General features: G+C 42.6%; 1 protein-coding gene across 1 annotated transcript in view; it reads right to left on the reverse strand.

Moving 5' to 3' along the window:
• The window catches only part of wwox (WW domain containing oxidoreductase), a 125,811-nt gene that overhangs the window by 83,050 nt on the left and 29,837 nt on the right, over nt 1-12,924 (reverse strand). The window contains exons 6-8 of the mRNA XM_063901058.1: nt 9,967-10,055; nt 5,934-6,119; nt 1,992-2,256 (exon numbers count right to left, since the gene is read on the reverse strand). Coding sequence (XP_063757128.1) covers nt 1,992-2,256; nt 5,934-6,119; nt 9,967-10,055 — 540 coding nt within the window. The remainder of the gene's footprint in view (nt 1-1,991; nt 2,257-5,933; nt 6,120-9,966; nt 10,056-12,924) is intronic.

Raw genomic sequence — 12,924 nt, forward strand, 5'->3', positions numbered from 1 at the left:
TCATATCCAAGGTGTGTGAGGACGTTAACCTCCGGCACCTAACATCACCTTATAAGCACACATGTGCTATGAACACCCTCATGCAGTCATGTGTTGTACACCCACACACTCACAAGAGTTTCTGTACTATAGAGGTTATTGCCTTGAGAGGAAACCTGAGCAGTATGTTTTAATTTTGTGATGAAATTTAGATGGTATTGACAGGAAATAGTTACTGTTGATTTGCTTAAAAAATTCCAATGCAAAAACTGTATAAGAAAATTGTTGTATGGCATGAAAATGTGTTGTTAATTTCCAAGACTTCCAATGACATAACATCACTCAGATCCGACAGTCTGTTACTCTTCATAGCTTTATCCAGCATTACCCGGGTGAACAATAAAGTCAGAATACCTTCACACAAGGTTTGTAACATATCGTTTGTGCGCTCTTTTATGTGTGTCAGGAAACACAATTGTCAAAATATAATTACATGCATACAATATTTTCAAAATGAGTGTGTGGTTTGGGTTAAATAAGTATAGAAGAACTTCAGTTCAAAAGTTACAAGTTGAATAAATCAATTCTGGTTTCACACCATACCCAAACAGCGGCTGGGTAAAAGCTTTGTGTATTTGGAACCAGCCATCCAGGAAGACCCACTACAAATTTCAGTGCATTACTTTTGTGAGGTAAACATAGCTATGAGAAGTGAATGAAAACACCCTTTCAGAATCCCCATGCCCTTCCTCTGAACACAAACAGAGGCAAACTAGAATGAGCATAGGTCCAAAAAGGGAGGTCTGCTGTCCCTGCAATACAAAGATGAATAGAGGCCAATCTCAATTGGTTGTAGTAAAACTCCAAACAATGCTAACAGCTGTGGGGGGATTCCAACACTTGACCAGCTCATGTCTCCCTGGGTAAGTCCTTAAAAACAAAGGCACTGAACTTGTATGTATTTGATACTTGAAACTTGATTCAGCTGTATCTTCTGCTCGACCTTCAGCTCCTTCCCCACCAGAGAATGATATTCTGTTTACCTAGCCCCTTACCATGCTGCAAGCTTACCAAAGGAAGACCCTACCAGGATCTGTTCACCCAGTAACACAGCTCCCAGGGTCACAGGGACCCACTAACTCCCACCACCATCACATTTGAGTGTCAATTATTCAAGGGAATCTTGTTTTATTCTTCAAAATTAAACTGTTTTAAACAGATAAAACACTGCAGGTCTGGCACAGCACCTGGAGTCCAATCTTTGTACCCCTCAGCCTTTGAGGACATAACGTCATTACTGTAACTCTGCTCTTAGACAGGTCTGTGAAATATAAAGTTGAGTAAGCCTGCTAATATAACTTAGAACTTAAGATAATGCATCTGAAAATATCTGGTAATAGGTTCTCCTGATGGGAAAGGGGTAGATGGTAAAAACATATTTGACAGAGATAATTATCTTAGTACTCTGGAGTACAGGACTGCAAAGGAGTAGAGACTTGAGTTTGTGCAGTGCGTTTACTGTAACCTAATAGTCGTGCTATACAGGATCTGGAATATCGCCTACCCTTGTGAGAGGATAGGGGGACCGCCTCTCAGAGTTAAATAAACAGTGACAGGAGGAAGAGGAAAACAAACCACAGACTATCTCTCTATCTGTGAAACCCAGGCTCTCTCCCTGAGCCCTCAGCACTCAGCAGATCAACCCCTCTCCATCCTTTTCCTCTCCTCTCTCTCTGGAACGTGCCAAGACAAATATATACGCTGAGTAAGGGACACGAGAACAAAAATATAGTGTTGTCAATTCACCGGCTTTCTTTCCATGTAGGAAATGAGACGGTTGCAGATCAACTCTTGTGAAATGAAGTTACCAAATGCAAACCAATCCAATCTGGTAGTTACCAACAATTGTAGGTAATAAAACGTTTTCAGTTGGAGGCCATTGGTCAAGTTGTGCTGCAGTTTTTGCAGTCACAGGGTTATAACACTTATTTTAAACTGGTTTTGTCTCCTACCATAGACTTGGTGAAGGGTCTGGCCAGAGAGAAGATAAAGGTCATCAGCCACCAGCTTCTGTGGATGGAGGTGTACATCATGTTCCCAGGATGCACTGCGTTGGAGGTGACACCATGAGGTGAGAGGCGGTGGTGGAGCTCATTGCTGAAGAGGATGTTGCAGAGTTTGGCGCGATTGTAAGCCAGCATGGACCAGTAGTCCTTCTTTTGGGGTGACAGCAGGTCAAGGTCCACTTTAGCACAGGAATCTAGCAGGTCTGTGAACCTGAAACAGAGTCCAGATCAAGAGGATTTAGAGTGTGTTGGGGGGGGGGGGAATTTTCTTCTTCCAGATGTGTGGTGCTGGCTGCATACAAATCAAAGACGTGACATGATGTTCTTTAATTGCCTGCGACAGAGCTGTTAAACTCCAGATGTTTGACAAGGCCCCTTAAACATTACACTACTCGTTGTGTTATTATGCAGTCACGCAATAACATCACAATACACAGGAACAAGAACCACACTCACTGTGTGTCGTGTGTGTTTGGGTATGTGTGGGAGAGAGAGACATGGGCTCCAAACCGGCGGAACACATCCCACATATTAATGCAGTCATTAGAAAACAACCAATCAAAATGTCACCTGGTTTCCTTGTTGTGATTTTACAAGCTCGCTGCCTCTTGTTTACTGTCGCCTTCCGCAACATCCTTGCTTGGCTAAATCACAACATCTGCAGGCTTTTTATTTCATGTGTTGCAACTTCATAACTACTTTAGCAAGTAGAGGTTGATAAATCAATCGCTTGAGCATCAAATGCAGTTTCCCTCCAAAATTGTTCACACGTTATGCTCAAGTTGTGCCTGGTTAAAACTAAATGTTGTTTTACTAGCAGCACCTGAATAAGTTTCGAGTTTGGGGGTAATCTAACTTTGTACGACTTGATGGGCTAATGACATTTTTCACAGTAACATATGTGTGTGTGTGTGTGTGTGTGTGTGTGTGTGTGTGTGTGTGTGTGTGTGTGTGTGTGTGTGTGTGTGTGTGTGTGTGTGTGTGTGTGTGTGTGTGTGTGTGTGTGTGTGTGTGTGTGTGTATAGGTATGAAATGCTTTCGCTTGTTTAATCAGGGTACTGGATTATAATCTGAACATCTCTTTTCTTCTTTCTTTTTTAGTGCAGTGGTCTCCCAGTGGTCCCCTCATTTACATCTTTACATTAGAACTAAAGAACAAGGGGTCCATACTCAAAAGGATGTTGTTTTGTTTTTGTTTAATACATATAATTTCATAATAGCTAATAGTCCAACATGTTTGATACCATCAACTTAGACATAATTGCCAACGTACTATGATCTTAAAGTTGGCTTAGACGTTGCCTCTTTATTACCATAACACCTAAAATGCGGCCGATAAAAATTCTTGCTGCAATCCATGAACTATCCAGCCTGATGATTTACACAAAAGACCAGAATAAAATATAGATTATATAGATTTATGTTGACTAAAATAAATATTCTGTACATAAAAGTACAGAGCCAGAGCTGCAGCTTAGATCTCTCAGAGGTAATTTCATTAAGGATAACATCTCCCCTTGTTTGAACAGATCGGATGCAGTAAACCTGTGTTGGGCCAATTCCACAGTAAGCCCCTGTGGTGGAAACTGATAAAGCATTCAGCCATTACCCGTCCGTCCATCTCTTCCACCCGTGTCCCTTGTAGGTCAATGCTTTACCAGTGGACAAGGGGCTTAGGGAATACAATATGCTGCCAGGTCAGGGGTCACACACTGCGTGTGAGACGAGGCTAAGTGAATAAACGGGAAATCAGCGGAAACTGAAAATAACACAAACAAAAAAGGGTGCGACTTCAAGAGATGTATTATAGGTCTGGAATGAGGTGCACAGAATGGAAGATGTAATATAAGATATTGTCTATTTTCACTTCTTCTTCTCCTCCCTGTAGTCTGTCAGTGTGTAACTGACTCTCTCTGGTCCTGACTAAGCCCTCTTTGAAGGGGTTAAAGCCACTGCTGCGTGAAGAGGAGAGAAGGAAAGGTGAGTATATGTGTTGGGGAGGCAGCGAAGGAGAGAGAGGGAGCTGTAGGATGAAAAGTGAAGAGAATACCTGATCATTCTTTGCCTTACAGCAAATATATAATAAATAGTACACACAGTTCCAATAGCAGTCTGACAAAACTTGTATGACCTCACTATTCTTACTGTGTCAGAAAAGTCTTGCATCAATCAAACACTGTCAATACCCCCTTCGTGACACGCTTTCTTTCAATACGCTTTTCCTACTCTGTCTTCCTGTGACTTTTCCTATAGCATGTAATAGCAGTGTGACCCAAAGTGAATCTGAGTGTCAAACCATCCCCTCCGCTGCTCCTGTCCTCTCATGCATGGCAGTCTGTATAACATAACTCATGCTAGGGCCCCTGTAATAGTGCTGCTGTTTGATTTGCTAGAATAACTCTGCGTATGTTCTCCTTGTCTCAGGTCACTCTGCCGAGCTCCGATCAATCACTCTGCTTGGCCGTCTGACTGACTGAAGACTGGATCAATGTCGCACACACACACACACTCACTGAATCTGAAACACATGGCTCAGGGCTTGGGCTCACAGATCACTGCAAGACACCATGCCTGTCTACTGAATGACAGGAAAAACAGAAGCCTATAAAGTGAATGAACAAAAAGATAGACTTGAAAACCGATAGGCGGCAGACGGAGGGAAAGCAGGGAAAAAGGGGCTGAGTCAGGGGGTCAGAAAGAAAGGAGCAGATACTTGATCAAAGTTAATTTTAGCTGATAAATCCATCCATCATGTTGATGATACGTTTAATTTACAGCGACAGCGTGTGGAAGGAAATGAGTTTTCAGTGAGTGAGGCTGTCATGTTTGACAATATGAATTAGGTCTGAGCTACCAGTTTGTAGTGAAAAACTGCAGCTATAACTGCATGACTGCAGATGAAAAGTTGGTGACTTTAATATGGCTTAACTGTGAATGGTGGGAATTCAGGAAAAAACAACAGTGTGATGCTGCTTACGTTGAACAAAATTCCCAATCTTAACTTTTTGCTAGTTGGTTTGATTTCCATTATGGAACCAGTTATCATATAATTTACTATGTGAAAATGCGGAATGTTTACCTTGTAGTTAGACGGGATTAATTCATTAAAAGGTAAAGTAGGTTAAATAGTTTCTAACACTTTGAATTTAAAAAGAAAATGTGTTAGAAGTTGGTCGTGTGTATTCAAGTAAACCCAAGTAAAGTGTTTTTATGTTGGCAATAATCACAATTTACAGAATTGCTTCAGAAGCATGTCATTGTGCAAGAGCCCCTCAAAGAAGTGGCAGTTCAGTTAATGTCTGTCTATGGTCTCTGGTAGATCATTATACCTCCAAACAATAAAATTAAGGCAATACCATACAATGCGGCACATGGATACGGTACATTTTTTCTTTTAAAACATGTTGCATAAAACCAGTTCACGAGTGCTAGAGTTAAAGGTACCCTTTAGAATTTGTTCTACCTTTAGTAGTTATTTTGAGAAGTTATTTAATTGAGAGCATGCGAGTGTGTCCCACACACACACACACACACACACACACACACACACACACACACACACACACACACACAGACAGACACACACACAGTTAGACATGTGCATGTGGATGGCGCATTACACAATCCTACCAATGGTTTTCCCACTATTCCACTCATCTACAACTGTCAGTTACACACCAAGACATGCAAGAATGCACAAGAAGCAGGGAGGATGAGGAAGATTGCAAGCAAATAAAGACAGAAAATGCACAGGTCGTGCTTATTATTGATTGAAAGATCCTATAAGCTTGATTTGAACTGTTTTCCACTGAGACAATGTAGATGCACTAAAAAACCTTAACATGTTTTACTTTTTTTTTTTTAACATGCCTAGTTTACCGTCTTTACCTGTGGGACTCAGAAGATACCACCACAACACGAGCGGGGGCAGAGCGACGCAGCACTTCCTGTAGGCACTGGACGAGCAGGAAGTGGCCTAGATGGCAGCTCTGGAAGGTGGACTCCAGGCCGTCCTCCGTTAGGCTCCAGGGCTGAGTGCACACTCCTGCATTACACACCAGAATGTGAAGGGGCCTACGGAGGGAAGAAAATAAGTTTATTGATCATAGGTGAAAACAAAGAAGACACAGCAGCATAAAGGATTGAGTAATATGGAGTATTTCCATATCATTTTAGGCTAAAGAAGAAGTAAGGAGAGACAGGGATAAACATTTTTAAAAAGAAGATGAAATAGTAAAAAGCCAAGGCAGAGAAAGGAAATGGGGTGTCTTGTTCCAGTGTGGTAGACTTAAGAGGTCTACAGAGACAGAGCATCAGTAATGCTGATATGATACAGAGGTTTCCAGTGCAACTCCCCATGGCCCTGCAGGTACTGTAGATACTGAATACAGCTGGCTGCAATCCAACAGCAACAACACATTGAAAAGCAATCTCAAACCGTTTCAACACACGAGGGTGGTGAAAGTAATGGATGTTGATACCAGCTCTGTGCAAGTACTCTGAGTAACAAAACCCACCAACACATCGACTCCAAAAGACTAAGCTGAAGAGAGCAGATTAAAGGAAATACGCTCACAAGTCAGGATGTAAAAAAACGTTCAATACCAGTAAAAGAAAGCATGTGCTTTAGCACAGCACGCAACACATTTCCATCCTTGCAGACATCGTGTGGGCGAGTGAGTATCATTCCCTGCTCGCGTGCCAGAGAATAGCGATTGCTGGATTGGTCAGGGCAGTGAGAGATCCTTGTCGGTGACAGCGTCGCTCCAGCGAGCTCGAAACCACAGTAACACAGCCGAACAATCCAAACACACCCCACCAATTTTTAATTTCTTCCATTAGAATTAATTATGAGGCCGAAGGCAATTTGTGTACCCTGTGTTTAAGACTGCCTACTGGATTAATTAAAAACTGGATGCTGGAAAATTAATGTGTGAATTGTTATGCATTGCTATAATGAGCCATCCCATGCTATTACATAGGAGTGTACTGTACGATCACCTTCAGGCCTTGGAACACACAAGGTTCATTAAAGAGCACAAACCTAGTCACAAGTCAACTTAAAGAATGCAGACCTCAGCACATTATCAACAGAGCACACAGTAGCAGCAAGGTTTTCACATTATTTCCCAAAAAACTAAAGAGGAAAGGATGTTTAACTTAACTTTGTTGAAAATACATGTAAATAAATTACCTTTGTGGCCTGCGCTTATACCAGATAAAACAAGCAAGACGAGAATACAGTTAGCTGTGATGTGAAGTTCAGCTTTGAAAGAAAAAACAAAACAGGTTGGTTGTTTTTGGCCCAGTGTTCCCCTGTCTAATAGAGTGTGAAGTACAGTAACATTGTGCTGTACAAAGCAAAACTCTTGGCTCTTTTACCAATTTCAGCTCAAAGCTGCACAATAACACCACATGCCTGAACTCTTGACCTAACTGTTTAACCTTTCATTGAAGCTGTTATTTTAAAACGGATCGATGTCAGTTACACCTCTTAAGATTTAAATCTGATTTGTGTTTTTTTTTTGTGACCTTACCCTCATACAAAAAAAATCAGTATGTCACTCAAAGGTTATCATACATTTGTGATAAAAAACTCTAATAACCAACTTTTCTCTGGCCAGTAAAGCGATTTCCCCCACGCAGCTTAGATGGGTCTCAGGTGAGTCTACTGGTATTGTAAAAGGCCTGTTAATTCAACTGCCCACCAGTTAGTCCCTCTCTCATAAGCGCAGGTCTAATGAATGTCTTTAATAGGCCTATTGCCGCGCACCACAGTCCCTCTCTCCACATTAAGGCCTCACACAACACTGTGTGCACTGTGCAATCTCAGCGCTGGTCAAACGAGGGTGTTAACTATCAAACAGGGAGACATCAGTTTATATATTTACTTTAAATAACCCCCCTGGGTATGACCCCTGACCTCTGTGATAATGTGGGCCAGCAGGAAGAGATTGCCTGTGTGAGCTGGGCTCAGACTGCTGGTCATTAACACTGCACTTATTGGCAACAGGAAAACTGGCACAGGCAACAAACATATGGACATGCGTAAACACTCATCCTGATTCATATTCACACTCACACAAGAAGTGTATACCTGTGAAATGCAAAAGAGACATACACACATGCGACAGCGTTTTGGTCACCACAATGCAGAGAATGCTAGACTGATGTGTGGTTTGCATGTATGCATACAGACCACCTATTACACATAATATGTTGGAAATTAATACAGGATAAATGCAGTTTAAAAAAAATCACAGGTGACTATGAAAACTAATTGCATGTGTTAATTACGGACCGTTCAGTATAAATTGTATTAGGGGCATTCTGTCAACGCTGTCCTCCATCAATTACATCCCAATGAAATTGCACTGCATTCAACAATATCAATATCCAGGTAATTTCATTTCAAAGGACAGGCAATTAAAGCAGAATCGGGGTCAATGGAACACAAAGCAGCGTGAAAGCCACTGACTAAAGCACTTAAAAGCAAGGGAGTGAGAAACGAGAGAAGGAAAAGAAAAAGACTCTGATTACATTTCACCTGTCAATGACACGCTGCAGGAGCATTATTGTGTGCGTGTTGAGTGTGTTTGTCTCTCTGTTTACAAACTGTGTGCAGAATTGTCTGAGTGTGTGTCTGTGCATGTATGCACATATACATGCATGTTGTGTGTGCACGCTCCTGTGTGTGTTATGCCTGAAGACATACGTGCAGTAATAGAGTGGTGGTAGACTCAGACAGCTGCCCAGTGCCATTCACAGCTCAGAGCTCCCAGCCTCCACTCTGCTCTGTTCGCCTTCTGATGAGAATTAATGTACTCTGACGTCCCCTGGGACTCCCCCACTCCCCCCCAACAGCACAGCTAATGAAGAAATACAACCTTGCCAAAATACTGAGGTAGAGAGAGAGAGCGACACAGACAGAGAGAGACGGAGAGACAACATGTGTAAGGGAGAAGCAGATAAACAAATTGCAAAAATGGATATGCAAAAAAATAAACAAGGTGAAGCAGTAGCATAAGACGGGGGTTAATGTACTACAGTGTGGATGGGATGGATACATGTATGAGATGGGAGGGGACAATAGGACACAGGGTGAGGGAAGCCATCGTAAGGTTTGGCTGTGACCCAAGACACGTGTCCTGGATGGCCATACCCTGCCCCAGGGCTGCTACGGGCAATGACTGCCCTGCCTCTCCCCAAGGGGCTCCCCTGACACTTACACCCACACACACACACACACACACACACACAATCCTCTGCCTACACACCTGCGGGTGGATGAGCAGTATGGATGACAGAATACATGACCCCAAAATAGCAACCGTGCGACCGACCACGGGAGGCAAGACACATGCGGTAATAGCTGACCAACACAAAATAAGAGTCATGAAGTTGGGTCGTCTGTTTCGACCAATGTCAAGCAAATGAACATAAATAGACACAATTACTCCTGGGGCCTTGTCCATATGGTGTCCATCAGTTTAGACGTCCTTTAAGTATGGTGTATGTGGGAAGTAATGTTGGTGAATAAAGTGAATAAAAGACTCATTAATTATAACTTTTATTAGTTGTTTCTTCATTTCTATTTTTCTTCCTTTGTCTAAGTAGAATGAAAAGAAAAGTTTTACAGTTTAAAATGGTACTGAAGGCAACTCAAAGCTATGAATGAATTTGATTAAAGACACTTTTTGAATCTGTTTTTAGATTCATGGTTTTCTTTTTAAACATGTGAGCTTCAATTTAAAAAGCTACGTAGGAACAAATAGTGTAACATTGCATAGAGCAACTTTCAATCTTTAGAACAGATGCATAAAGTCAAGAAGTCATTTTCAAGATTTCGCAATCAAAGACAGGAGTTTCCCAAATGTATTCACATATCAGAGAGAAAATGTATACTTTGGCTATTACTCACAATTTCTTGGCCTTGTAAGACTCAGCAAACTCCCTGACACTGCGGAGAGAGGCCAGGTCGCACATCATGGCTTCCACCCTTGCTTTGTGCTGTAGAGACAGGAAACACAAAGATATGATTTTAAAAACCAGCTGCATCAAGAATCAACATTGTCATCACCATTCTTTCAAGGATCTGACAAAATAAAACTGTCAACAAACAAGCACAAGTCCTGGTTCAAGTGATAAAAAGGTGTGTCAAATCACTCTGTTGAAAATGTTAATCAAGCATTTGCTTCTAGGTCTCTTTCTTTTTTTAGGGGAGATTTTATAATCCAAAACAAGGGTTTTAGGATAAAGGATGCTGTATACTGATATAAAGCCATTTCAGGACAATTTGATGAATTGCCATCTGTAATTTTGGGCTAGATAAATAAAATTGACTTGACTAAACAACTTTCATTCAGCTTGGTAAAAGAATATGTGTAAGAATGCTGACACGCGGTTACAATCACGTACGTTCTCCGCACAACAGTGTGTGCATGTGTGCGTGCGTGCGTGTCACATCTTTTGCACACCATATGTTAGGAGACAGGGTGAGGATAGGAGAGGAGAAGAGAAAGATAAATGACTTAAGAAGTGAATGCATAGCTGCATTTACACACTGAGGAAGACAGGCTAAATATTCATCATCCTCGCCATCCCACTGTAGCGTCTCTGCTGCGGGGCAAAGACCTCAGCAGAGGTGCATGCAGGCCTCAAAGAGCATATCTTTTTAATAAAAGTGTACGACAAAGCATGTAAACTTAAGACTTTTTCCCCCATCTCTACATCTTTATCAGTACAGGCCCTCTCAACAGACAAACCTGGTTCAATCTCCCTACAACATATGAGCTCACGCGGGAATGTGATGTGCAGGTGCGTACAGAGTGAACCAAAGTGGAGCGTGTTCCGTTTAAAATAACGGTCCATTAGACTCATCCCTCATGCAGGAGAGGGGAAAGCATTGAGATATTGCTCCCAGGACTCCCAGCTGGGCTCTGGGTTCAGTAGCACCAGGTATTCCTGATGCTGCTTCTCCCCTTCGTCCTGCCCATAGTCCCTGAGGAACGCAGTCAGCTCACATTACACCCGGAAGAGCGTTCAGCGTCTTTCCTCTGCCTGTCTGTCTCCCCAGAGTTAAGCGTACATGACACTCACAGCAAGGACGCTCCATGGAGCAGTGAGCACAACGAAAACAAGAAAGGGTTAAGAGCGCCTTCTGATGGAAATGTGATTCTTCAGGCATTTTACAGACACCTTAACTGCTCCAGGGCATATTTATACATGCATACACAGACACATGCGCACCCACACCCACACACACACACACACAACAAATGCAGTGTTGTGACTCAAGGGTAAAACCACGCTATCACACCATTATCTATGCCTGGATTATTCTCTTGATGCTACTCTATACCATTATATGGATGCTATTACAAAGCATTAAAGGGCTGATTATGGCTATTATAGATATGATTATAGGGTATCTGCTTATATGATCTGCACACAGCAGTAATCACAGGTGAGAGGAGACAACTGTCTCATTTAATGACTTCTATGTGCAGCATTCACACTCCTGCCCACTTTTACACAGTATGCATACACCGAAATGCAGGTAAAGTGAACAGTGTATGCTGTGAAAGTCATATTTGTCGACCAAGTATCCAAACACGTGTATGAGCTATATAATGAGAATAAGTTATGGTATAAATGTTAAGAAAGAAAGTTGTTCTCATGAAATGGATAGTTGAGTTTTACAGAAAGAAATATCACTAATTACTTCTAAACAAGGTCAGAGCAGGCAGCAGTGAGGTAATTAAGAGGTCAGTGTAAGGCCTCCTCAACAGGGTAGCCCTCCATGAGTGTATGACCAGCAGAGAAGATGAGAGCAGGTGTCAGCTTGACGAACACATAACCCTTTCTATAGAGACAGGGGGGAAAAGGGAAGAAGAGATGGAGTAATGGGAGACCAGAGGATAGGATAGAGGGGGGTTGAAGGGGGGCCACTGGAGCAAATCCAGCAGGGAGAAGGTGAGCAGCCTGCCCGTCTACCCTCCCCCTGCAGATTGAAGTCTTGCGAAGAAAATAAAGTTTATTGCCTGGAAAGAGGGGGGAAAAAGCATGTAAAAAGCATTAAAGCGATGGAGGTGAACAATTAGACAGATGGCCAGGTTTTGGAAGGAGAAGAGGAAAAAAAGGGTAGAAAAAGAGAGGAAGAACGCACGGACGCAATCGTTCAGGGTTTTTATGAGGACCCTGACAACTCCTGGTCTCTTCAAGGGCGAAGGAAAAGTGAGAGGCAGCGAAGCCTCTCTGGTTAACTCTGGAGTAATCGCTGAGTGTGCAACAGCACAGAGCCTGGCTCGGGGTGACAGAGCTTACTGCCCCCAGCTAAACACAACCGATCACTCCATCTAAAAGCAAAAGGCACATTATGAATGAAACACACATTTAAATAGGCTTTACGACTTGAAAACTACAAACTAAGTCGAGTTTGTGTCCATCTTCATAACCGGGCCTCCACAAAAAGAAGAGTGTTGTGTACAGGACAGAAAGTGGCAAGGTCACCATGATTGTAACACAGGCATTAGATCTCCCCGCTCCTGCCGCTGCCTTCCACCCCCGTCAACCGAAGAGAACAGCTGTCTGTAACATGACAATGACCTTTGTGACTTTCATGAGGAGGAGGGGAAGAAGGAAGGAGGAAACAAGGAGCAAGCGTGGAGAGGAAAGAATTGTGTGAGAGGCCGAAGTTGGCCTCTGCAGAGGTTCTCCTCGGCTCTCCCAGGAATTTCCACATGTGTTGGGGGATGACATGTGGTCACTGCAGCTGTGGAGACAGAGTGGATGGACGGAGAGGTAAGATCCCTAATACAATTATAACTGGGGCCATCCAATCCAATAAAATGAAGAGGTATTAGAGCTAGGGAGCCCC

The sequence above is a fragment of the Eleginops maclovinus genome, chromosome 2 (assembly GCF_036324505.1).
Source record: "Eleginops maclovinus isolate JMC-PN-2008 ecotype Puerto Natales chromosome 2, JC_Emac_rtc_rv5, whole genome shotgun sequence".
NCBI classification, from domain to species: domain Eukaryota; kingdom Metazoa; phylum Chordata; class Actinopteri; order Perciformes; family Eleginopidae; genus Eleginops; species Eleginops maclovinus.